General features: G+C 44.0%; 1 protein-coding gene across 2 annotated transcripts in view; it reads left to right on the top strand.

Annotated features, from left to right (window-relative positions):
* GABRG3 (gamma-aminobutyric acid type A receptor subunit gamma3) overlaps positions 1-27,584 on the top strand; it is a 612,638-nt gene that overhangs the window by 415,123 nt on the left and 169,931 nt on the right. For both annotated transcript variants that reach the window (XM_084976193.1, XM_021098602.2), the window contains exons 4-5: positions 1,018-1,238; positions 3,255-3,337. In XM_084976193.1, the coding sequence (XP_084832319.1) occupies positions 1,018-1,238; positions 3,255-3,337 (304 nt within the window). The remainder of the gene's footprint in view (positions 1-1,017; positions 1,239-3,254; positions 3,338-27,584) is intronic.

The following is a 27,584-nucleotide window of genomic DNA, read 5'->3' as shown; positions in this document are numbered from 1 at the left end:
AAAGTAATCATTTATAAAACCTAGTATATAAAGAAGCAAACAATAAGAAAATCTTTAACAGTCTGCCTCTGGATCATCTTTACTATGGACCTAAAGCCAATCCTTTAAACTGTGATCACAGGAGGAGCCTTTGAGGTGATCCAGACTCAAGACATTTCTCTGGGTCTCATGGTAATGGCAACTCCATCCTGTGTCCCATGTGCTATGAACACTGGGATGGCTTCTGATTACAGCAGTAATTTGAGCCCTGTTAGCCCTCTGCTGGAATCAGTATTTGGCTTGGGCAGCTATCCACTCCTTAGTTTTTTGTCGTTAACCTTTTTCTTTTGGCCCCACCATGGCATATAAAAGTTCCTGGGCCAGGGATCAAATCCGAGCCGCAGCTACAAACTACAACACAGCTGTGGCAATGCAGGCCCTTAACCCACTGTGCCACAGTGGGAACTCCATTTATTTTTTACTTTTCTTTTTGATTTGGTTGGGTCATTTGAGAGGGCTTTTGAGTGAAAATGATAGTTATTGTTATCTGAGCTACTACTTTCTGGATCATCTGTTTTACCTCATGCAGTAGAGCTTTTTATTTAATCATTTATTCCCTGCTGTATAATCCCTTTAGGAGGTAGGAATTACTATTCTACCCATTTTGTGGATTGGAGAATGGAGGCCGCACTAGGTCCTGCTCTCTGTCAGCATCCAGACTTATGAATATAGGAGGGTCCAGGTCTATGTTATGAATTATATTCTACTACCTCTTGACCCCATCTCCACACCCTATGTATTTATTACAACTTAGGGTTTACAGAGCATTTCCACAAATATTATCACACTGTTGACTGACAGTATTGGTTGCCTTTGCTGATTGTGCATCATATTGATGCAGGTACTGTATTAAGTGCTAACAGAAAGGGAAGAGGCTATAAATAAGCGTGAGGAAAGCCAAACTTCTCAGAAAGAAAACAAAGCATGCAGAAAATCCACTAATAGAAAAGTCTCACCTCTCCTTTTGCTCTGTTTCAGGAATACCAAATTGACATCTTTTTTGCTCAGACCTGGACGGACAGTCGCCTTCGGTTCAACAGCACAATGAAAATACTTACTCTGAACAGCAACATGGTGGGGTTGATATGGATTCCAGATACGATCTTCCGCAATTCCAAAACGGCAGAGGCTCACTGGATCACCACCCCCAACCAGCTCCTCAGAATTTGGAATGATGGGAAAATCCTTTACACTTTAAGGTAAGATGCTGGTGGATCTGTAAGCATTGATGATCTGTGTCCTGGGGACTCTAATTTAGATCATTGCAGGAATGGGACTCTATTTTTGTTGCTACGTTCTATCACCTCTCATGTTCAACATGCTACTGCATCTTGAAGAACTTTTTCTTAATCCTATGTCTGTAAAAGTAAATGCATACAAAGGCTCTGCAATGAATAAATTCCTCCCTTCACGAGAGTCCATTTCTGCTGGAAGTGGGCTGTGCAAATTATCATTAATATACATAACCCCTGGGTCCATTCAGCATAGAAAATAAAGATGTCTTGGTGTACTAAGTGACAAATGTAATTATAGAAGACCACAAGGAAGAAAAGAGCACAGAGGTTATTCCCTGAAGCATCCCTAATGGAAGTGGCAGCTACCTTGTAATGGGTCCACCTGGGGGGCATGGGGCAGACTGCCCTCTGGGAACCCAGCGAGGTAAGGGAGGCTGTGCTGGAAAGATGTGAACTGACTCGCCTGCCCAAAGTCTCCACTGAGAACTAGTGTTACCCAGGGTTGAACCTGGGTCCCTGTCTCTCAGGACTCTCCGAGCCGGGGTGATCTGAGTATAATGGAACACACGGCCACTACATACCTTAGAACATCCTGCACCTAAGTCAGTCTTGCTGTTCACCCAGCCTTGGGATCAGAACAGCACCACCTGGACACCACCTTCCTGGTGGCCAAGGCCTCTTCAAAGCCCTGACTGTCTCACTGTCACTGGCTTTGTGGTTTCAGGGCTCCTTCCTGTAGCCCCTGCGCCACTCCTGACGCAGCCTCTCCTCATTCTGCTCCTCCTCCCTCAGGACTTCCCACCATATTACCTCCGGTTCCCCTTTCCTGCTGACTCAGCTCACGCATTCCTATGACTTTCAAAGCCAAACCCAGGCTCAGGATCTCTCCATAGGTCATTTCCAACCCAGAACTTCCTTCTGGGCCCCAGATTCTTTGAGCCCGTAGAATGGCTCCTCCTGAAAGCTGAAAAAAGCATTTCATATTCAAATTCCTCTGACACCTCTGACCCTATCCTATGTCCTCCAGGCTCAAGGACGACCTACTGCCAGCCCCAAGGATGCCTCCCTCCCCCCACATCTGGTCACAAGCCTTTAAGGGCAGGTGGTCTGTGGCCAGCAGGAGAAATCTATAACTCATAGGGTAAATGAGCAACTGTGGCCCAGATCCATATTGAAATAAGCAGAATATTAGAGAATTGCAAAGTTTTGGGGAAATAATCATTTTGGCAGACTGGGAACAACAAGAACAACAAAATGCCACAACAGGGAACTCTGCCAATGAGATGCATTGGGAGAACAGGAGCTTGTAATAGCAATTTCCTCACCAGTCTTGAAGGAATGTAAATGAGACTCTAGATTAAGATGAGCTTCAGCAAACCAGAACAGAGACATGGCCTGTCCTGGGATCCTTCAGAGAAACTCCGACCAGCCCAGGGCTGTCTGCTTTGAAAAGATGCAGTACATTCATTTAGTGCAGCCAATACCTGCTTAGTCAAATGGAGGAATTGGCCAAATATGAAATCCTCCCTACACGTGGATTACCTTGGCCTTATACTTGTTTTGGCAAATATACCTGTTTCAGTAAATCCTCCCAATAAAATTAAGAGGAAAAAAATGAAGGATTTCATTCAGTCCAGCAGATTGAAAACAAGGACCTAGGAAGCAAGGGCCTAGGAAAACGAGGACATATTGTTTTGATTTGTCTCCTCTCTTAAGACTTGGCTTATATTTCTAGACACAGAAATTTTACTAATGGAAATTCTCTCTGCTTCTGATGGCTAAAAGCCAAATAGTCATGCAACACAAAAACAACCAAATGGTACATTGCATGGCTGGTCCCCCTGCCAGGAGTGAGTCCCAAGTAGTGGCCCTGACCCCCCCACCCCCACTTTGGGGTAATGTGACCACCTCTGACCCTCTCGGGGCCTTCACTAGGGTGTGCCTGGCTGACCACGAGAGTGACGCTTGGCTCCCCCACAGGCTCACCATAAATGCCGAGTGCCAGCTGCAGCTGCACAACTTCCCCATGGATGAGCACTCCTGCCCGCTGATATTCTCCAGCTGTGAGTACAGACTTGCACGTGAATGCCGTGTCCGGGAATGTCTCACCTATGGGGGTTTCTAGCAAACAGTAATGGGATTGATTATAGAATCACTGCCTAGCCAGAGAGAATGGATGACCATTTCAGTCTGGGCCACCTGGGTGAATTCACGCTAGACTTGATTACAAAGGAACCATGTCACAAAATTGGTAGCTTTGATAAATCCTTGGGCAATGTAACCATTTGTTATAATACTGAAGAACTCAGAAACTGATGAACGGTTGACTTACTTAGGACCTTGATGCTAATGAGCTGTGCCTACTATTTGGAGGAATGCAAACCTCATTTGCAAGAATTTTAAGCTTAATATCATCCTCAAGCCAGGTGAAATGTCTTTAAAATAAAAAGATAATTTTTTTACTTAAATATTCTCATATTTGTCTCATTACACTATAGTAGGATAACATTTCTCATGGTAGTTTATTTTCTAATATTTTACATATGACTGAAGCTAGAGCTAACAAATAATCATTTACAAATGCTTAAAGATACTATCTAATGCTAAGTACAGGATACATGTGAAAGGAAAGATCAAATTTATTTTCTTACAGAGTTTTAAAGTAAAGGTCAATATGGCAATATAGTGAAGACTTTAGGATGGTTCATTTAAAGTATATTGACCATAAGTACTTAAGTCTGACTCCTAAGAATTCAACTGAATTTATTGACTATCTTTAAAATTGCATATGGGGCATGACAAACAAATGTGATAAAGTCTCAGGCAGAACGCTTTATGGCTTTCTTCAGTAGACATTATAGTGGAAATACAAAAATGAAATAATGGATGAACCCATTTTACAGTTCCTTTTAAGTTCAGAAAAAGATGAGATAGGAGGCAAAATTCTCTTAGGAATAAGTAGGGAGGTGAAAGACCTGTATGTTGAAAACTGCAAGACGCTAATAAAGGAACTTGAAGAAGTTCCCATTGTGGCTCACTGGGTTAAGAACCCAATATAGTGTCCATGAGGATACAGGTTCGATCTCTGGTCTTGCTCAGCAGGTTAAGGTTGTGGCATTGCTGAAGTGTAGGTCACAGATGCTGGCAGCTGTTGCCATGGCTGTGGCATAGGCTGACAGCTGCAGCTCTAATTCCAACCCTAGCCTGGGAACTTCCATATGCTGCAGGCACAGTCATAAAAAGAAACAAAAAAGAATTTTAAGAAAACAGAAATAAGTGGAAAGATATTCTTTGCTCATAGATTGAAAGAATCAATATTTAAAAATTTTCCATACTACCCAAAGCAATCTATAGGCTCAAGGCAATCTCTATCAAAATTCCATTAGTATTTTTACAAATAAATAGAACAAATAATCCTAAAATGTGTATGAACCCCCCCCCAAAAAAAAGGAAATAGCCAAAGCCATCTTGAGAAAGAAGAACAGAGCTAGAGTTTTCACACTTACTGGTTTCAATCTATACTACAAAGTTACAGTTATCCAAACAGTGTGGCAACGGCAGAAAAACAGACATGTGGATCGATGGAAAGAAGAGAGAGCCCAGAAAAAAGCCCACACATGTGGTCAATTAATTTATGATACAGGAGACAAGATTATACAATGGAGAAAGGACAGTTTTCTCTTTCTCGCTCTCTCTCTTTTTTGGCCACCCTGCAGCACATGGAGTACCCAGGCCAGGGATCATATCCAAGCTGCAGCTTTGACCTATGACACAGCTGCAGCAATGTCAGATCCCTAACCCACTGTCCTAGGCAAGGGATTGAACCTGCTTCCCAGTGCTCCAGAGATGGATGCTGCTGATCCTTTTTGCACCACAGCAGGAACTCCAAGAACAGTCTCTTTAATCAATGATGTTGGGAAAACAGGCAAACCACATGCAAAAGGATGAAATTCACCCAAATTCAAATTCTCTGGCACCACACAGAAAATAACTCAAAATGGATCAAAAACTTGAATGGAAGACAGGAAACCATAAAACTCCTAGAAGAAAACATATTTGGTAAGCTCCTTAACTTAGGTCTTGGTGATGACTTCTTTAATCTGACACCAAAAGCAAAAGCAACACAAGCAAAAATAAACAAGTGAAACTACGTATACCAAAAAAGCTTCTGCACAGCAAAGGAAACTATCAACAAAAATGGAAATGCAACCTACTGAATGGGAGAAAATATTTGCAGATCCTATACGGAACTAATATGCAAAATAAGTAAAGAATTTATAAAACTCAATAGCAAAAAAATTTTTTTTGATTAAAAAATGGGCAGAAGATCTAAACAGACATTTTTTCCAAAGACACACAAATGGCCAATAGATACATGGAAAGATGTTCAACGTCATTAATCATCATTTGAAATTCAAATCAAAACCACAATGAGCAATCACCTCACACCTGTCAGCAGGGCTACTATCAAAAAGACAAATCACAAATGTTGATGAGGACCTGGAGAAAAGGAAACCCTTGTGCCCTGTTGGTGGAAATGTACACCAGTGCAGCTGCTGTGGAAAACTGTATGGAGGTTCCTCATAAAGATTAAAAGTAGAACTACCAATTTGATCCAGCAGTCCTGGATATATGGAGGGCCCATCTGCATCTCTTAGTCAACCTGAGTTTGATCTGCTAAAGGCAAGAGGGCAGGCTGAGCAGGAAAGAAGGCTGCACTTAGCTTCATCATTCCTGGGCTCCAGCAGCATCCGATTGGCCTTGCAGAGAAACAAACGAGAAAGGCTTATTTTTAGGAGCCTCAAATACCTCCTTTTCTCCTGTGTGTACAGCATGCAGAGTACAGCCAAATGCATTTCTAATCCCCTGTTGGTGTGACCTGGAGGTGGAACCAAGTACTTACAGCTCATCCAGATGCTTCATAAAACTGACGCGTGTCTTAAAATAGACTGAGACAAAGGCGCCCTTTCTCTGGTTCCCTGCCCACTGCCCAAGTGCATTAATGAATGAGGTGGGCCTTCTGCCAGCTGGAATGTCCTGGCAAGTGGGGCTGGTCTCCCATGCCTTTTGGTTTGGCAGGAAAGGAACTACAGTGCTCCTTGAAAGTCCTTTCTCTCTTGGATGAGTTAATCACCAAATAGCAGATGCTGTGAAATGCCAGCAGTTGCCCTGTATCCTTTTAAGCAAATGCCCCAGGTCCAAGGCTTCCAAAAGGAAGGCTGTCATCTAAGGGAAGAGTGATTTCATTTTATGTATCACTTGACTGGTGTAAGGGATGCCCAGAGAGCTAGTAAAAATGTAATTTCTGGGTGCATCTGTGAGAGCATCCGCAGAAGAGATCAGCATTTGAATCAGTAGACAGGAAAGAAGGTCACCTCACTAGGTCTCCTCACAATCCTTTGAGGGGACAAATACAGGGACAATTAAGGTCTCAAAGAAACTGTAAGGAAATCAAGGTCTCAAGCTACAAACACAGAAACATGTACATTTTTGGCAACTGATGGGAAATCCTATCAATCTGGTACTAGTTCAGCTCTCTGTGATGCAGTGGGAGTTAGCAAGAACCCCCGAGGATGTAGGTAAGACCTCACTGAACTGCCCCACCTTTGGGAAAGCACTGGCATGCGGCTTTTGCTGTGACCTTTACCTTCATTCCACGGTTGGCCATCAAGCCCACATGCACACCAAGATCAGAGACAGCTGCCGTGAGCACCACAGCAAAAGGGTGCAGCTGACTCTGCCCAGATTGACAGTCACAACACACGCTGATTTGAAGGAGCCAGAGATGGATGCCTGACCCATCAAAGACAAATTCTGCAAAAACAGCAAGGTCAGAAAACCTTCAAGTTTCTCACATCTTGCAAAAAGCAAACATCAAATTAGAAGATGGAACCAAAAGTTCAGGCGCAGCAGCTGAGAATCTAATCACACGGCCATTGCCTCCTTGGTGTAGAGCAGGCAGACCTTTTCTGTCATTCATCCCACATAATCCCACAAGTGCTGTCTATTTGTGGGGCAGACAAACCAGAGCCAAAGAATGTGTGAAAGAAACCATGCCAAAGGGGTTCCCTAGCAGCTCAGCAGATTAAGGATCTGCCGTTGTCACTGCTGTGGTGCAGGTTTGATCCCTGGCCTGGGAATTTCTGCATGCTGAGGGTGCAGCTTTCCAAAAAAGAAACCAGACAAAGCAAAGACTACTTGGCTAGAAAGAAAAGATTCCTTCCCTACAACCTTTCGTCGTTCTCTTAGATATCTTTGTGTGCTCTCTTCCTTTCGAAAATTAGTTCTTATGGACAGAGACTCAAAGATACAAGCATTTCTGCTCTGGGATATGTTTTGGAGGTAAACAAAGGCAGGATGGCTGGAACATCACACTGAGAAACAAAGCAGAAGGCTTCAAAATGCCTACACAGCTCTCTAAGCTACTGAACAGTTTCCTAGGTTAAATATTGAGTATTTGCTGTCCAGGTCAGGATTTGTTTTTGTTTTGTTTTTATGTGTGGCTTTCCAGAAGTGTAATCAGTGTAACAAGGTGGGAGTGGGGGAAGACATTTAATGACCACTTTTACTTCTTATGAAAAAAATATTATTTGACCTTAAAATTGTTCCCCTATCCAGAATCTTGATAGTAAAACATTATTTGGGGGAATGGAAATAGTGAAATCTCTAGCCTCTTCTTGTGTTTTTGTTGTTTTATGTAGTGCATGTATGTCACTTTTTAAAACATTAGCAGTAAAGCAAGAACCATTCTGAGTGCCAGGGAGGCCCTGGGCCAGCCTTTCTCTCTGCTTGGAACTTGGACCTATTCACAGGCTAGGGTTGGAGGCGTTAGGCTCAGGGTTGAGCATGAGTTTGATGCTGGAAACTGGAAATCCTCACTTTTCATCTAACACTTGCATGCATGCATTTACTGCGTGCCAGGCACTGTTCCAAGCAGCTACAGTCATCAGCCCACTTGATTCTTATAATGACCCTGGAAGGCCCTGCTTTTCTCCACACCTTCCACAGCCCAGGAAGCCTAGCATGGGGTTGGAGGGGGGCAGTGTGGTCATCTGCCTGCATCTCCTTGGGGAACAAGGGCATCTAAATGGGTTTAGACCAAGCCAAATGTTATTGAGTTGGCACTCTTGATTATTGTAACTATTATTTTTATGGTCGTTAGAAGAGGATGGAGCAAAAAGAGATCCCCAGGCCTCGAGGTATGAGATGTGTGTTGCCGAGGCATGGCTCACTCCCCAGTAAACCATTTAGGGTTAAATAAACAACCACAGCAGGCACATTTATGTTCTTTATCTTTGGCACCTGTGCCAACTGTAACCGTCTTGGAGCAAGAGAAATTATCAGAGAAATGTCACTGCTGTTTCAGTGATGCTGGAGACATCAGAGAAAGTTGGCCGATTTTCAGAGTTTTAAAAGGCAATGCTCCTTTCTCCCAAGGTAATTAATTTGGAAGTGGAGGAAATGCCAGGTAGCAAATCTCTGTGTCAATGTGTCTGGGTCCCGCCACCGCATGGTTTCCTCGGTCCCAAGGGCACACCCAGTTCTCCCACTGGCTGACACCATGTCCAGCACCGAAAGCAGGCGGAGAGACCAGTGGCAATCTCTCTTTTATGTGTGTTTTTCCTGTCGGTGTTCAGGATAGCACATTCTGCCCTCCACTCCCACCCGCCATCCCCCTTTCACAGATGAACAAAACTGAGTCTTAAAGAAAGAAGGCAGGCACCAGTGCGGGATCACACAACTGGTGCGTGGTCGAGTGACAAAAAGAACTGGGCTCTTGCTTCTCCAAGTCCAGGGTTTCTCTACCACCCCAGCCTTTATCTGAGCTGTTATGAGCTAAGGAGACCCAATGTCAAGGCACATGATGCCCGTATAGCATTCTGGAGTATTTTTTTTCTATCACCTTCATCTGTACTCATACCATTGCCTCCTCAATGGATGATTGAAAACCATGCACCTGCATGCAGGACCCAACAAAGTGACAGTTTCCCTCCCCTCAACCTTCCAGAAGAAAAGGAACATGAAAGTGCTAATTCTCAGGGGATCCCTAAGGAAAGTGTGCATCTTTCAGCAAAGAAACTGGCACATTCTTCATCAAAGCCTTGTGGGCATGTCCAGAGTCAGCTTATTACATGATGCTGGGGATTCTGGGAGCATCTCTCCCCTGTGCTTTGCCTTTTCCACTGAATGAACCCAGTGGGAGTGGGGAGCCTGCCTTCTGGATCCTGATTCAGAGGCTTCTGCCAGAGCGAGGTGAGCCCTGGACCCTGGGCACCTCTCCTGACTCACCTGCTTCTGGCCTGTGTTCTGGGCTCTTTAGGAAGCTTCACGTTGTTCCCCACTCTGTTCAGGGGTGGGAGCCCATCTCGGTAAGAGTGTGGGGACTGTTCTAGGACCACTTGAGCAACAACCAGGTGGGTGCACTCAGCAAGCAACAACAAAATTCGCTAAATTGTCTGTGCCCATAGAATTTCTACCAAAAGTATCCCAAAGATCCTGTTTGTCTAATGTAAAACTTGTCTCTTTTCCCGTTTAAGCTCCCTGCCACTCTTGGCTGCCCAATAATGGTATTGCTTGGTGTCACTGTCTTATCTGCCTGTACATAGATATGAGAAAGGATGGAGAAGTGTTGTCTGAGAGCTTAGCTTTTCCATCATTTAGGAGAAGATGCCCTTGGTTTCATCCCATTTGTCTACTGATGTGCCTGTTTAATTGGTGTAGGAAGGTCAAGGTCATCACTGATGAAACCCAAAGTGCCTGGGATTCATGCTTTGTTGTCATGTTAACAGCATGAAAAGATGAAATAAGAAATCTGTAAACCAAATAATTTCTCCTGCTGGGCCAGTGAAGCCATAATGTAATTGGGAAGAAAGTCTATCCATGCATTTTGGTTATAAATTGCCCTTTCTGTGCAAGTAGTCAATATTTCCCCCCCAAAACTTTGTTTTTGTTGATTTTTTGTAAGTTAGGGAGCATGTCTTCTGGGGGCTATTAAATGCCTGTTCACAGTAGGTGTTTAATAGATACTTAATCTGTGTACGTGGCTGCCCAAGATAAGCCATTCATGTTAACATCCCAAGATGATGCAGCCTGCATAATGCCTGGCGTGGGGGGTGGAGAATGCTGATTGACTGAGTAGGTGGTTAGCTCATTAATGAGAACATATGCTGTTCCTATTCAGGAACTTTATCCATTAACAAAGTCACGCTATGTAAGAAAAAGAGGCACCAGAAGTCTCTGTGATTTCTGCTCAATTTTGCTGTGAATGTAAAGAGTCTTCAAAAATAAAAATAAAAATAAAGCCTATAAACAAACAACCTAGGGCGGAGGGAGAGTCCTCAAGGGAGAAACAAAGTGGAAGCAGAGCCTCTTTGCAAGACTTATATTGGGACCTTGTCAGAGCAGGTGTGTGGCAGCATGCCAGAGGGTGGAGAGCGTTCTCTGGGCTAAACTGGGCCAGAGGTCATTGACATTGGCACACCCAGGTGGGCAAAAACCTTGGCTGGGATTTTCTAATGGGAAACAAAGTTCTGTGTGTAGGTGACCAAGCCTGGTAGGAAGGTCCACAGAGGAAGTCAGGGTGTTAGGAGCTGCTAAATGATTGAGTAGTGTGAGGCCTGAGGGGTGGGATGTCTGCATCAGGAGTTTCTTGACACATTTGTGGGATGCAGATAGACCAAGGCACATGCTTGGGTGAAGCTCCTGTCAGGTGCAGACAAACCAAGGCTCATGCATGGGTGTAGCACTTGTCAAGTACAGATAGGTGGAGGAAGGGAGTCAGAGCATCAGGAACTACTCACTGAATGGGTAGCACAAGATTTAAGCTGCAGAGTATCCCTTCCAGGAGGACTGGGATGAGAAGGTAAACAGGCCAGAACTAGGGCTGCCAGGTTACCGAGAGACTGTATCGGGTGTGCAACCACAGGGAAGGAGGGAGGGCCAAAGAGGCACACCCTAACCAGGAGGAGAAGTCCCCCCCTTTCCCTGTGTCATCCTGTGCCTCTCCTGATAATTGCTTAACCCCATGCCAGCTGTTAAGGAGTGTAGACAGGGTCCATCTTTATTATCACAAAGCAGCTAAAAAGGGGTAAACTTGAAGCCTAGAGGCAATACATTCATAAATACAAGTAACTGTCCAATGCATATTATTTTAAGTAGATCTTGAATGTATATACTAAGTCCCTTCCTGCTCTCACCTAATTTAAAATCTACTCTTCACAGATTCAACTAAATGACCTACCTAAACAAGAATTCTGAATCACTCTTCTTAAAAGCCTTCAAAAAGCGCTCATCGTTCACGAATAAATCCCAAACTTATTTAGCCATGAGAAAGAAGGGAAGGAAAGAAGGAAGATGGAAAGTTACAGTGCATTCTTAATTGATTTCTATTATCTGGGAATAGAGCCAGGCAATCCAGTTATTCTTTATAGAAGCAGCAAAGTAGCCTTGAGTAATGTTTAAGTGTGCCAAGTGAACCGCATTCCGTACTTTTAGGCACATTTCTTCCCTTTGGCTGACCAAGACCTGGAGAATATCAGATAACTCTATACATTTCCACCCTTTCTTGTTGGAGCCACACCAACCAGACAGAGGATATGGGTTTGAGAATGATGCATATCCTTTGAGTCAAGAGGAAAATAGTTGAGGAGAATGGGGAGCATCTCTTTTCAGGGTTCTGGGTTTGATGCCTAGCCTACGTCAAGGGGCGTATTTATTTCCCTTGTACTTGGCATGCTGGGATCTTAGGTCATTGCCTACAAACAAGGGGATCTATTCCAAGGGGACTGGGAGTGAGGCACATCACTCTGTTCTCCCTCTATTGGGCTTATTCTGACATAAAGCACATCCTTGCGTTAGTGTGCTTGGGGTAATGGAGACCTGGGGGCTGACCCTCAGCCCTCATTTAGATGAGAGGTTTCCATAGCAATGTGAGGCGGAGACTTGTGTTCATTCTTATAGGTCTCATGCGGACTTGGAGCATCAACTAATACCACACTAGTGTGTCTCCTACAGCTCTCATTCCATTACTAATCTTTCTAAAGATGTTTCATGAAAGAAGTCTCATAGTGAACAGTTAATATTGGACAGAATTAAGGATCTGAAATGATCTCTTTTTTCTTTTCTTTTTTGGCCTCCCTGGGGCAATATGAAGTTCCTGGGCCAGGGATCAGATCTGAGCTGCAGTTTCAACCTACGCCACAGATGCGAATCCTTAACCCACTGCATCTGGCTGGGGGATTGAACCTGTGTCCCAGTGTTCCAGAGACACTGCCAATCTTGTTGCAGCACAGGAGGAACTCCTGAAACTATCTCTCAATTTAGCTGAATTAAATACTGTTGACCTTTGAAAGACTATATAATCTTTCTTTCTTTTTAGGGCCGCACCTAAAGCATATGGAAGTTCCCAGGCTAGGGGTTGAATCAGAGCTACAGCTGCCAACCTACGCCACAGCCACAGCAACGCGGGATCCAAGCCACAAGCCACGTCTGCGACCTACACCACAGCTCAGGGCAACGGCAGATCCTTAGCCCACTGGTCAAGGCCAGGGACCCAACCCGCATCCTCATGGATACTAGTCAGATTCGTTTCTGCTGAGCCAAGACAGGAACTCCCAAAAGACTAGATAATCGCATGATAATATTTGAACATTATATCAATTTCTATAAACGTGTGTTAGGAAATTTCAAGCCACAAATTGAGCCTTTTTTGATCATAGGTATATTGATTAGGTGGGAAATTACCAATTTATAAAATATTATTTTTTATTTAGATTTGGTTGATAAAATATTGTTTTTTATTTAGATTTGGGTCTCATATCTGCCACCGAATAGCTAGGTAATTTTCTGTATTTACTGACTCTAGTATGTTAAAGTCTCTAACTATAATAGTGGATTTATTTATCAGTTCTTTCTGTCTTTCCTCAGATATTTTGATGCCGACTTATTAGGTACAAACACATTTAGGATTGCTTTATCGTCCTGGGGAATTAATACCTGTACGTGTCAGCATAGATTAAAAAAAAAAAAAAAGACCCATATATCATCTACGACAAACCCACCTTAAGCACTAAAAACTTATAGACAAGTTAATATCAAAGGGATGGTGAAACATATACTAACACTAATCAGAGGAGAGACTAGATCTTTAATTTCAGACAGAGCTGACCTGAGAACAAGGAAGTTAATCAGGGCTAGAAAAAGTGGCACTTTTTCCATCAAAACCATGAACGTATTCATCATAGTCATTTTAAATTTCTTGTCTGGTAATTCCAACATCTGTGACATCTGTGAGTATGGTTCTTTTGAAGGCTTTGTCTCTCCAGATGGTTTTGTGTGTATATGTTTGTTGTCTTTTGGTATGCCTTCTGCTTCTTTTGTTGAAAGTCAGGCCAATTGTCTTGGTTAATAGGTTGCAGTAAATATACCTTTAGAATGAGCCTTTACGTTAATCTGGTTTGGAATCGGTGGATATGTCATGGTTGCTGCTGCTATAGGTTCTAGAGGCTAAGCATTCATCCAGTGGCCTCATGTTTCTTTCTCTTTTTGCTTTGGCCTTCCTGGGAATGTCTTTTGGGAAAGGGTCTTGTAGCTCTTTCAGCCGTAATCCACTATGTTATACTACAGCTCTTGCCAGTGTTGTTTCCTCTCTCTGAATCCCATTCTCTGACATCATTTTAGCCTCCAGGACTTCTCTCCCTACACATCAGAGGTATTTAAAAGTTTCAAAGCTTGAGGGTATCTTATAGATAATCTCCTCTGAGACTTTCATTCTGTTCATGAGGAACCAAGGCTCAGAGAGGTTACCTGTGCTTCTCATAGGCACACAGCTGTCCTCTGGTGGATATGAGGTGGGAAACCATGCCTTCTGACATCTGGTCCAGATGCTTTTTTACTACTCAAAGTTGGGAGGAATTAAAGGAGGAAAAGTCCCCAAATCAATTCAACAACTTGCAGTGGTCTCTTTTAAAAAAACTGATTAAGTGGAGTTCCTGTCGTGGCGCAGTGGTTAACGAATCTGACTGGGAACCATGGGGTTGCAAGTTCGATCCCTGGCCTCGCTCAGTGGGTTGAGGATCCGGCATTGCTGTGAGCTGTGGTGTAGGTTGCAGACGCAGCTCGGATCTGGCATTGCTGTGGCTCTGGCGTAGGCCAGCAGCTATGGCTCCGATTAGACCCCTAGCCTGGGAATCTCCATATGCCAGGGTTGCGGCCCTAAAAGGACAAAAAGACAAAAAAAAAAAAAAAACTATTAAGCTATCCATCAATAAAAATAGAAATAGTAAATATAGGTGGATATGAAGATATGTAAAGCATGATACTGTCTTGAGGACTCTGCAGTGTAGTTGTAGGAAGGACAAGTAAGATCAGAAGAGAGGGTCGGAAGTGCCCCTGTGGCACAGCGGGTTAAAGGATCTGGTGTTTCCACAGCTGTGGCGCAGGTTCCATCCCTGGTCCAGGAACTTCCACATGGTGTGGGTGTGGCCAAAAAAAAAAAGAAGACGGTTGCCCTTCTTTCCTGGTGAATGTAGAAACCCTGTGACCCCATGTGTCCAGGCAGTTCAGTGTCAGAATACTAGGGCTGAAACTGGGGACAGACCTGGGGCGACCTGCCAGCAGAGGGAGGACAGCCTAGGGAGGAAGTGTCCAGGAGCCCTGTTGACAGACAAACTGGGTGGGGCTGTCTTGAGCCCTGAGGGAGAAGAGACAGGCCCAACAGCCTTTGGGGGCTGCAGCGTTTCCACCAGATCCGTGTGTCCACACTTCTCTGCAGCTATAAACAACACACAGGTCTAGACCAGCCAAGTATCCTTACTTGTTAAGTGTTCCATTTTTCTTTTTTTTTTTTTTTTCTTTTTTGTCATCTTAGATCCTTTTAAGATTCCATGGCATGTAGGGACCCTGCTCAACCTCCAGCCATTTAATCTCCATCTCTCTGTCACCTTTTACCTTCTAAATCAAGACAGATGGTGAGAGAGCTGGACCACAGGAGAGGGTGGTTCACCTCCTACACTTCAAGGCGGGCATGGAGGAGGGAGGAGTTTTCCAATTCCTCTTGTACATTTCCTGAAACTAGGAAAAATGACCCAAAGAACCCCACAAGGCATAAATCCAAGGCAAATCGAGGAGGTTGATAGTCTTTGAATCTCAACTAAGCATATTGTGCAGAATTCTAAGGATGAGAATACAAGTGACAGCACACTCTGGGCCAGGAACCCCCGACATTATTTTCCACTGACCTGTGACAGGGGCTCATGCCAACCCACATGGCCAATAAGGAAGCAGGTGATGAGGGCAACTGGCTCAAGGATACAGGCCACACATCAGGGTCAGGTTTTAACCCTTAATTGCTATACTTGAACTTGAGGGTCAAGGCCAAGCAAAGTTCTCTGAGTCTTCGCCCCTTGCCATGCTTGACATGGAGGCTGGGGGTAACATCCATGGCAGAAGTCACCCACAGGGCCATGGGGATGAGATAAAGGAAACCACTTCGGTGAGGGCCCTGCCCCTACTCACTGGGTAAGTGATTGGCATACATAAGATCTCATTTGATGTTGCTGTTGTTGACAGAGAAGCATTGAGAGGGGATTGGGTAGTCCAGTGGTTGGCTGTTCCTCTGGTCTCTCAAGTGTGACATCTACAGGCTACCCCAAAAGCATCCCTTCCGAGTCTTTGCTCAGTCAATGAAAACTCTGTCTTTGCAGACCTTGGAGTTGTCCTTGACATCTGTCCCTCTTTCATACCCAATAGCTGCATTCCCCATCTCATTCCCTCTCAGTTTCCACCTGCATAGATGGAAGATGCCCCATAGACTCTGCATAGATGTTGGCAGATACCCCTTGCCACCTCCTGGGCACTTACACCCCCTCTTGTCAGAGCAGTCATGCAGGTCAGCTGAGTGCTAGCAATGGCCCTCTCCCTTCCTCAGCATAAAGGCCAAGTCCTTGAAGGCTCCCAAGCTCTTGCACCTCCTGTCCCACTCTGCCAGCTCCTCCAGAGGTTCATGTGTTCTTCACAGGTTGGGCATGCTGGCCTCAGAGCCCTGCATCTTCTCTTTGCTCAGAGTGGAGGCCTCTGTCCACACACATAGGTCTGCTTTTCTCTAACTCTCTCCAGGTCTTGGTGTGAAAACTTACCACATTCAAGATGCCTCCCCAACTCCCCGTGTATAACAGGACCCAGGCCACACCCTCCGAATCTGCTTTATCTTCCCTGAGCATCATGCACATTTTTTTCTTGGTGTCCCCTGCCTCTCCCACCCCCATGAGCACTGTGAACCCAGGACCCAGCTGTACTCTCCTGCACCTCTAGGTCCTAGGTCCCGGCCCGGCCCTGTAAGGGCTCCAGGTGCTTTTGAAAGAAGGGAGAAACAGTGGGTGCGGTAGCTGGCCAGCTCCATGTCAGGGCCAAGCTTGCGCTGATGAGCTGGATGATGCTGGGCAATTACTGTGTCTAAGTTTGTTTCTTTTCTTTTTTCTTTTTTGCCTTTTTGTCTTTTTAGGGCAATGCCCGCGTCATATGGAGGTTCCCAGGCTGGGGGTCTAATCAGAGCTACAGCTGCCGGCCTACACTACAGCCACAGCAACGCAGGATCCTTAACCCCAAGGAGCGAGGCCAGGGATCGAACCCACAACCTCATGGTTCCTAGTCGGATTTGTTTCCGCTGCACTATGATGGGAACTCCTAAGTTTGTTTCATAGTCTGAAAAATCAAGTTAACACTAGGAGGCTAAATCAGGTAACCTGCGTAGAAGAGTGATCCCAGCTTTTGATGACAAGAAACTGACAGCCAGTTACCCTTTGTGGTTTATTCCCCAGGGGCTCATACAGGTCCTGCTGGGCCTCCTTCCCAGCAGATCAGGACAGACCTCAGTGTAGGGCCATCACCACCATGACCTCGAATCTTTGCTTCTCTGGTATTTTGACTGTGATTAGTGAATGTGTCTTGGGTCACCCCCACACTTCAGTAGAACCACGATGACAACCCTCCCACACACACACTCCATAAGAACTGTCTTCGAGATGGATGGTGCTGCCTTGACAGCCCAGCAGTCCTCAGGGGCAGGAGGAAGGCAGGAGTGTTAGCCTCCTGGGAAGGTACCAGGAGGAGACTTTAAGGGATACTGATGTACTTTCTCCTATATCGCGGGTGATGATAGCAGCATGTCTCAACTGGAGAACCTACTGTAGAAACCTCACACTTAACTGAGGTCCCCCACAGGGTTCTGTTACACGGACGGCTGTCTCACATGCATTGAAAGCATGGTTCCATTATTACTCAGCTATGAAAAAAGAATGAAATGCTGCCTTTTGCAATACGTGGATGGACCTCGAAGGCATTATGTTAAGTGATTCAAAGACAAATACTCTATGTTATCACTTATATGTGGAATCTAAAATAATAATAATAATAATAAAGCAGGGGTTCTCTGGTGGCTCAGTGGGTTAAGGATCCCTGCTTGTCACTGCTGTGGCGCTGGTTACTACTGTTGCATGGGTTCAATCCCTGGCCTGGGAACTTCCAACGGCTGCAGATCTGGCAAAAAAAATTTTTTTTTCAATAAATAAATGAATAACACAAGATAAAGTGGACTCATTTACCTAGAGGACAAACTAGTGGTTACCAGTGGGGAGAGGGAAGTGGGGAGGAGGGGTACATGGGAAGTGGGGTAAGAGGTACAGACTAATATGTGTGAAATATATAAGCAGCAAGGATATAGTGTATTGTGCAGCACAGGGAAGTAGAGGCATTATTTTTATAATGTCTTTAGATGGCATATAATCTCTAAAAATATTGAATCACACAAAAAATTAAGCATGATTCTGTTCTCACAATCTCTGTATCTACCACAGTTTTATGGAAGACTTTCATTGCCTAGATAAGAACTCCCAGAGGTCAGGGGCTGCCCCTGCTGTTTTCAGCACTGATATTTTTTTTTTTTTTTTTTTTTTGTACATAGCCTGGGTGATGCACAACCCACAATATTGAGTTTTTTCCTTTTTTTTTTTTTTTTTAATGGGCTTCTGCTGATAGGTAGTTCTTTGCTCTTACCCAAGACTTGTGTGTTATGTGACTTCTTGTCCTCATGGGAATGGCTTTAACAGGGAAAAAGCACTGTTGATAATTCTGAGAGAAAAACAGGGCTAAACTGTGCTGTGCCGGGAAAACCAAGTATTCGGGATTCCTTTTAACACAGGGAAAGGTCTGTCTCCTTTGGTCCCCAGTGTGAATGCAGCATGTTTGTCTCCTGCTCTTTCTACATCTCAAAACCTGCTACCAGCTGGGAGCTGCTTCATGAACCTTAGTCTCTAACCTGGTGGAGGTCTGTCTCCGGTGTGTAAAGGGACAGACCAGACCACGAGAATCAGGAGAAAAAAGCCCATATGTGTACAACTCAACAATAAAAAGACATTGGTCGGTTAAAGATGGGCAAAGGATCTAAACAGACATTTCTTCACAATAGCCAGTCAGTACAGGATAACATGCTTAATATCAGTAGTCATTAGGGAAATGCAAATCAAAACTATGATACCACCTTGGGCCCACCAGGGTGGCGTTATCACAAAAGACGTCATAACAAGTGTTGGCAATGACATGGAGAAATTAGAATCATTGTACATTGCTGGTGGGAACATAAAATAGTGCATCTGCTTTACCAAACAGTGTGGCAGTTCCTCAAACAGCTAAACATACCATCACCCTATGATTCATCATTTCCATCCCTGGGTATACACCTAAGAGAAATGAAAGTAAATGTTCACACAAAAATGTACACACGAATGCTCACAACAGCATTATTAATAACATACAAAAAGTGGAAAAACCCAAATGTCCACCAACTGATGAATGGATTTTTAAAAAAGTGCTATATCTACACAGTGGAATATTATTCAGCAATAAAAAGAAATAAAGTACTGAGGTATGCTGCAAAATGGATGAACCTTGAAAACATTTCACTAAGTGAAAGAAACTAAATGCAGGAGTTCCCGTCATGGCTCAGCGGTTAGCTAACCTGAGTAGCATCCATGAGGACGTGGGTTTTATTCCTGGCTTTGCTCAGTGGGTTAAGGATCCAGTGTTGTAGTGAGCTCTGGTGTAGGTCGCAGACACAGCTTGGATCCCAGCGTTGCTGTGGCTCTGGTGTAGGCCAGGGGCTTCAGCTCCAATTGAGCTCCTAACCTAGGAACCTCCATATGCCACGGGAGGGGCCCTTAAAAAAAAAAAAAAAAAGACATGTTTCTAGGATTCCACTTATATGAATTATCTAGAATAGATAAGTTCATAGAGATGAAAAGTATATTAGTGGATGCCAGGGCCTGGAGTTTGAGAGGAATGAGATGTGATAGCTGAAAGGCAGAGGGAAGGTTTCTTACTGGTGATAAAAATGTTCTGGATTAGATATTGAGAATCAATGCATTGATCATCAATTTGTGAATATACTAAACACCACTGAATTGTCCATTCTTAAAGGGTAATCTTTATAGTATGTGACTTATAGCTTGATAAAGCTGAGGGGTTTTTTTGAAAAAATAATTTAGATGATTTAGAAAGCGTATTACCCATAATTGGTGTTCCTGTCGTGGCTCAGTGGAAATGAATCTGACTAGTATCTGTGAGGATGCAGGTTTGATCCCTGGCTTCACTCAGTGGGTTAAGGATCCAGCATTGCCGTGAGCTGTGGTGTAGATCACAGACACCGCTAGGATCTAGCATTGCTGTGGCTGTGGTGTAGGCCAGAGGTTACAGCTCTGATTTGACCCCTAGCCTGGGAACCTCCATATACCATGGGTATGATCCTAAAAAAACAAAAAAGAAAGCAAGCAAGCATATTATCCATAATGAATTTTACAGCTATATAATAGATTATATTTCACCTTTGATTTCTGTGGCAATTTGAAAAAGATGTCCCTAGCTGGGAGTTGGGGTAGATTTGGGGTGGAGAGGATTGGGGGTAGGTGGGAGGTATCAATGTACAACCAAACTTGACTTCTTTGCAGCTCTGTGATTGACAATACAGCCAATTATTTTCCTAGAGGTGATAGAATCTCTTCAGTCATTTTCAAGAAAACATGTACCAAACACCCAAGTCTGAAAAATAATCATCCTTTGTCTGTCAGTTGTTCTTACAAGTGAAAAGGCTATTTCATGAGAAAAGCTTTGCCTTTGAGCACCTTGGACTTAAGATTGATTGTAGGAGTTCCCTGTGGCTCAGTGGGTTAAGGATCTGGCATTGTTATTACTATGGTTTGGGTTGTTGTTGTGGCACAGGTTCCATCCCTGGCTCAGGAACTTCTACATGTCGTAGGCACAGCCAAAGTAACAAAAGGTTAGGAGTTCCCGTTGTTGCTCAGTGGTAAGGAATCCAGCTAGTGTCCATGCGGATGCAGGTTTGATCCCTGGCCTGGCTCAGTGGATTGAGGGTCTGGCATTGCCATGAACTGTGGTGTAGTTCAGAGACACAGCTTGGATCCTGTGTTGCTGTGACTGTGGTGTAGGCTGGCAACTGCAACTCTGTTTTGACCCCTAGCCTGGGATCTTCCATATGCTGCCCAAACAGCCATAAAAAGCAAAAGAAAAAAAATTAATTTAATTTAAAAACATTGACTGTAGATGAATAATGAATAGTATAGATTCATTCTAAATCCTTTCTGGGAGCTACACTACTGGAAAGAATCTTCCAAGCTCTAGGGAATATTATTGGGGTGCACATCAGGCTGAATGGAGATGAGAAAGGAAGTGTGGAGAGAAGGGCTGGGCTTTGGTAGTAAAGCAAACACTAAGTCCTGAGGGTGAGAGGAGAAGGGACATACCTCAGAGGGCCTCCAGGTCGGAAGCTGAGTCCTAAGCCAACAGGTCTGCCTGAAGCCCTTTATCCCTCCTTCATTTTCCTCTAAGATCCAGAAAAGAAAATATCCTATCAGAGCACAGGATGAGTGACAAATTAGACACTGAATGAACATTTAATGAATGCAAAGAGAAAATACCGCATAAATAAGATTTGTTCCCTATTCGAACACATGTATCAAAAGCCTACTATGGGTGAAATCTGTCCAATCCCAAAGCAATATTTAGAAAAAAATTTATTTTTTTCTTGAAGCACACAAAAATGTAGGGGGTCCTGATTGCAGCTTGATCTTGGAGCTAACGGGTTAAGGTTCCCCAAAGCTCCATGAAGGGCTAGCTCTGAGCCCCAGTTATGCAGTGCAACAGGCACTTCTCAGGGGTCCTGATTGGAGGGTCTGGAGACTTCCTCAAACTGGGGCTGTTCCTTGGGAAGGCAGACACCTTCTTAGATCCAAGAGTTGCAGTGACACCTTCTGGTGGAGGAGATGCACTGCAAGCTCTTTTTGTGGACACAAGTTTGGGGACAAAGCAACAGACAAGTGCACCAGGTAGAGGGAGACCCCAAGGTCTCCTTCTTCCAGGACATCTCAGAGGCCTCCTGGCCACAGGCTGGCTCCACTTCACAAAGATTCCCCAGACAGAGCTGGGCCTGCCGGAGGTTGCATTAGCATTCAAATGCCCACTCACCCCAGAGGACAAGCCCTTACAGCCAGAGCTACTTTGTCTAAAATGTTATGTAATTACAAATAAGATGTATTCCTTTTTATTGTACTTGCTTCTTCTCAGCCATTTATCTGACAGTATGTTCAATTTTTATTAGATTTTTAATATTTTCCACGGTGGCCTGTAATTAAAACATAATTTAATAAGAAGAGACAAATTTATTTAGTTCTTTATTATTGCAAATAATCAAGTTAAGTACAAAACAAAAGCTTGGATAAGCAATACGATTAGATATTATCCAGGATCATATAAATTTTCCTTTGAAGCCAAGGAAACAAACAGTTGTGGTCTATCCTCTTGGTTAAAAATATAATAAAATATAAAATAAAAGGGAAAGTATCTTTATGGATGGACATACTCCCTATAAGCATTCCCATCTAAATTTTTTGCACACCTTTCTGTCAAATGGTTATATTATAATTTTTGAATGTTTATTAAATAATTTCTGCTATTTGTGTACATTTTGTCTTAAACCGCCATCCAGACCTTTTCTTTCTGTAAGAGATTCAGCGCGGAAGCTTATGTAAACCAGGAAAGTCATGCCAAGATTATCTGAACATCTTTCTAAATCCTTCAAGCTCTCCGATTTAGTTCTGAAACAAATGTTTTCATATGTGTTCTCTTTTTTAGAAGAAATTTCTGTAGCTTATCTAGTTTGTTTCTCAGTTTGCTACGTAGTTTTTGAGTGCTCACACACTCATACACACTGAGCCCTGTTGTAGGATCTGGGGACAGAGGGAACCTGCCACTCTGCCTGTGGACCTGGAGCATTTCTAGACCGTGATGCACTGTGTCAAAAGTGACACACAAGGGAAGCAAACACGGAAGACACCACTCCTTTATACGCACACACACACACACACACACACACACACACACACACACACACACGTATTAAAAAGTGTATCTATATTAAAGATTTAAAGTGTTGTGCCAATTTGATGTATAGCAAAGTGACTGAGTCATACGTATACATATATTCTTTTGTATATTCTTTTCCATCACGGTCTATCCCAGGAGACTGAACATAGCAGCATTCATTGCTTATCCATTCTTAATGTAATAGTTTGCATCTGCTAACCCCAAACTTCCATTCCATCCCATTCCTGCCTCCCTCCCTCTTGGCAACCACAATTCTGTTGTCTATGTCTGTGAGTCTGTTTCTGCTTTGTCGATAGGTTCATTTGTGCTGCATATATATATATATATATATATATGTCTTTTTAGGGCTGCACCTGTGGCATATGGAGGTTCCCAGGCTAGGGGTTGAATCGGAGCTGTTGCTGCCAGCCAACACCAGAGCCACAGCAACGAGGGATCCAAGCCTCGTCTGCAACCTACACCACAGCTCACTGCAACACCGGATCCTTAAACCACTGAGCAAGGCCAGGGATCAAACCTCCAACCTCATGGTTCCTAGTCGGATTCGTTTCCTCTGCACCACGATGGGAACTCCCTGTGCCATATTTTAGATTCCACATATAATAATATCGTACAGTATTTGTCCTTTTCTTTTTGACTTATTCACTTAGTATGAGAATCTCTAGGTCCATCCATGTTTCACCAGACACTTCTAACCTGGACAGAGGAGGTGACATCCAGGGCAAAGTCAGAGGCAGCTACTGTGGTCCAGGCATGTTTATCTGATTTAGGGCTGGGGGGCAGGGGGCAGTGAAAGCGGAAGCGAACCTGTTGCTTTACTTCAGGCAGCCTGGGGAGTGTGATTCCAAGAAAAGACAGGAAGGAGGGCCTGAGGAAACTGTGTCTCATGCAAGAAAAACTGGCATCCCTTTGCCCGGAGCCCTGTAAGAAAACAGAAATATTTTACCTGGGAATCCTTTCCTCACATAGTCTGCTTCAGTGAGATCATACTAAAAGGAGACTTTATTAACATGAAATGCAGTGGAGAGTGGTTCTAATACACAGGCCCTGCAGCACTGTCATATCTGGGCTCATGGCCTGGAGGAGGGCCTCTCCCCTCTGCCTCTGGGTGTGTCAGAGGCTCGATATGCCCTCCCTGCCCAGACAAGGCTACCCATGCAGCTACTACACAAGGGGCAGTCTTCTTCTGCCCAAATGAGGTCCCTCCGCCCTGTGAAGATGACGCTGGAAGTGTTCAGTTTGCCACCAGCATGCTAATCAGCTTCTGGGAGGAGGCCCAAGTGTATCTGGCTCCCAGTGCATGGACCACTTGCTACATCCCTATGACAAGGTGCCCGGGGGTGCTGTGTAGCCTGCCAGGAGGCCCCGGAGTCCAGCTCCTGCACTCAGGACTAAGTTCCACCTCTCCTTAGCAGCGTGAGCTTGGACAACAGGCTCTGGGACTGACTCAAGGCCACCAAGTTTAAGGTTTCCTCAAAGGGAGAAAAAGATGGTATTTGTCATCTCAATGCTCCTGGCAAGGGTAAACTAGTCACCTGTGTCAATGCTGTAGCACCAGGCCAGGCAAAGGGCAAGCCAGCACCCGTGGTCCTTTGTAACTGTGGCTTCTCCCAGACTAGCAAGTAATGCCACGGGGCAGGGTCTTCTCATTGACTGGGGCTCCAGAGCTCTGAAGGAAGTATGCCCAGGTGACACACTGAGATACTGGCTTCAGTAGAATACAGGCTATGGTAGTGGGATCTAGCAGGGCCCTTCAAGAGAAAGTGCCCAGCCATCTTCATCTCCCATGTCAACCCATTTTTGGGTCTTAGGTCCTGAAGTCTGTTTACCTACATGATACCCTAGAGGTGGGGAAGAGCCGATGCAGTGCTTTAGCCTCCTGAATTAATTTGCTCCCCGGCTGACACTAGGGTGCCGAAGCTAGTGCCTGGGTTGCTGCTTTCCCCAAATAACTTTCTAGTCTGGAGGAAAGGATGAAGGGAATAGCATTATTTTCCCAGGTAAACTTCTTTGAAATCGGATTTCACAAACACCAGAGGAGTGAGCTGTGTGGCCTGTTTTTCACCCACATGAGCTCTTATGCAGGAGACCAGAGACCTTGTTTCCCAGTGGAGAGCCAGGTGGCAGGGATAGCGGGTGGGGAGCTCCCATAGCATAGTAGCCTTTAAGGAGAGAGGGGTGGGGGGAGTCAGTGGACAGTAAGGATAAGAGAGAGGGCAGCTCTTCTGTGCTGATCTGTTCTTGTATAAATGTTCCTTGCTTTTTGCCATGTCTCTGAAACTAGCTATCAACTGGGGACAGGCTAACTGAAGATGATGTGTCAATTAAGTCCAATTACAAAATTCCACATTCCATCTGTTATTTTAACATTTCCAAAATGACTGTGATCCCACATCTTAAATGTCATGCTTGATTTAGCTGATGTTCAGTAGCCCTTTTGAGGAAATTCCAATGACCCACATTTTACTTACTTTTGAGAAAATACCAAGGTAAAAAATTAATATGCATATGTGTATTTTACACACACACATGCATACACACATGTACACACACACACTTATATCACTTCCTGGCTTTGGACACCTAGTATTTAATGATAATGACCACAAACATTAATCATCTAAAATGATTTACTATTTGCTTACATATATTTAGTGCTACACTGGAGGCTCTCCCAAGCTCCTGAATGCCTTTCAAGAGCTCAGATTGGCTCAATTAAATGTACATACAGAATATTAAAAAGCACAGGAGCAAAAGGAGCTAAAAGACACCTTTTACTCTCACCCATCTGTTTTTCTCTTTATCAGGACTACCCAGGAGCTGGTTCCCCTTCAGTGACAGAATTAGGTTAAAATGTAAGATCTAGATAGTGAGTTCCATCAAGACCAAATGTTTGTACACAGACGCAGAATTCATCCATGAGGTTCAGTCCTAAAATTAAAGATGATGTTTATGTGTGATTCAGTGTGTGAAGATGTCCTTTGGAAGAAGTCAAGAAGGAAACTCAAAAATGTTGTGACTTTATACTTCTGTAAATGTAGAGGTTTTCACAGGACTGGTTTATGGCAAAGAAAGTGGTTAAAAAAAAAAAAAGATAATCGCCTATTCCAATTGATAACATTTCTTGTAGTTTTACTTTTCAGTATACATTGAGAGACCTAGGATGTAGCATTTGTATCCGGTATTTTAAAGTCTGAAAAACAGACACATGGTGAGAACATTTCCCTTTGTGTGATTTCACTATGTAATAGGAAATGGAAGTTTTACCAAAACGATGTTTCTCTGTCTGTCCTGACATTCAGTTAGATGCCTTTTACTTAATGCCAGCTTTGCGTTCTGCTCCAGATCATCCTTGCTGCTTCCAGTTGGCTAAAGCTAATCATTCTATCTCAGATTTGAGAGCCAGATACTGGTATTTCGAATGAGCATCTCCCCAAACACGTGTGTGTCAGAAGCTGTTAAAGTGCCAAACATGGCACTTTGTTCTTCAGGACTTCTAGGGCCTAGAAAGTGGTAAAAGAAGAAAAGAGTAAAACAAATAATGAAGTAATGATTTTTGATAAGCTTCAGCTTATGAAAATAACACGCCATTGTATATGGGAATGAATTTTAGAAACGTTTGCAAGAACTCCAGTTTTAAGGACTTATGAACTGGTACATCACTCATTAAGGTGCGTGCTCTCCTCAGTTTTTGGTAATCTTTCTGGCCACCACCATTTGCGGGAAGAAGACCTCACATGTCTCTATTTCAGACTTCCTGCACATTTCCATTTAGTATGAAGCAATCTCCCCTCCTTGCAAGATGAAATCAGCAGAAGTACCCTGCATTTCTCCTGGTATGCTCATAAACAGCTTTTGGCAGGAAAGAGCTCTTTGCAGGAAATCCCTTTGTAATGGCTCTAACCTTAATTAAGCCAGGCACTCAGCGCTGGCCCAAGCACACCTTTCAAATCTTTTGATCACACCATACCTCGCCTAACCTGTTGGCTCTTTCCATAGATCAAAGAAGTAGAAATGAAGAGTAAGTAATGAACAGATGGTCAGATCTCTTTCCTAGCTTCCCCTTCAGTAACCTCGCAAGAACACACTGTGTGAACAGGATAGCATCTAAAGAAAGATCAGGAGGAATTACAAGCCTGCACATAGTAGGGGATGGCAAGGACTCTGACTGCCTATCTCAGTGATTAACAAGATCGTGTCCCTCCTTCCTTTTAAAAGCTTTCATGGCCAAGAAGAACTTTTGGAGGTGGTTTTTGGGGGGACGCTGAGTCCACCATCTCCCCGAGTTGCCTGCATTCTGATTAAAAGTAACTTTCTTTTCTACCAACATTCGTCTCTCTTTTGAGTATTGATTTTTCTTCCTTTCTTTTTTGACTGCACCCATGGCATGCAGAAATACCCAAGCCAGATATCGAACCTGCGCTACACCAGCGACCCAAGCCACTGCGGTGATAATGCTAGGTCCTTAACCCACTGTGCCACCAGGGAACTCCCCTGAATATTGATTTTTTTGAGCAGTGAGCAACTAGACCTGATTTGATAACATACTTGGATAAGATTTCTAAATAATAAGGGGTGAAAATGTGGAGAAAGGAGTTCCTATCGTGGCACAGCAGAAACAAATCTGACTGGGAACCATGAGGTTGCGGGTTTGATCCCTGGCCTCGTTCAGTGGGTTAAGGTTCCAGCATTGCCGTGAGCTGTGGTATAGCTCGCAGATGTGGCTTGGATCCTGAGTTGCTGTGGCAGTGGCTGTGATGTAGGCCGGCAGCTGTAGCTCTGATTAGACCTCTAGCCTGGAAACCTGCCGCAGATGCACCTAAAAAGACAAAAGACCAAAAAAAGAAAAAAGAAAAAGAAAAT

Source organism: Sus scrofa, chromosome 1, assembly GCF_054392235.1.
Source record: "Sus scrofa isolate SSC_HxYL_T2T_F1_AM1 chromosome 1, Sscrofa_HxYL_maternal_Yorkshire_Landrace_v2.0, whole genome shotgun sequence".
NCBI lineage: Eukaryota > Metazoa > Chordata > Mammalia > Artiodactyla > Suidae > Sus > Sus scrofa.
This window is presented reverse-complemented; position numbering and strand designations above follow the sequence as displayed.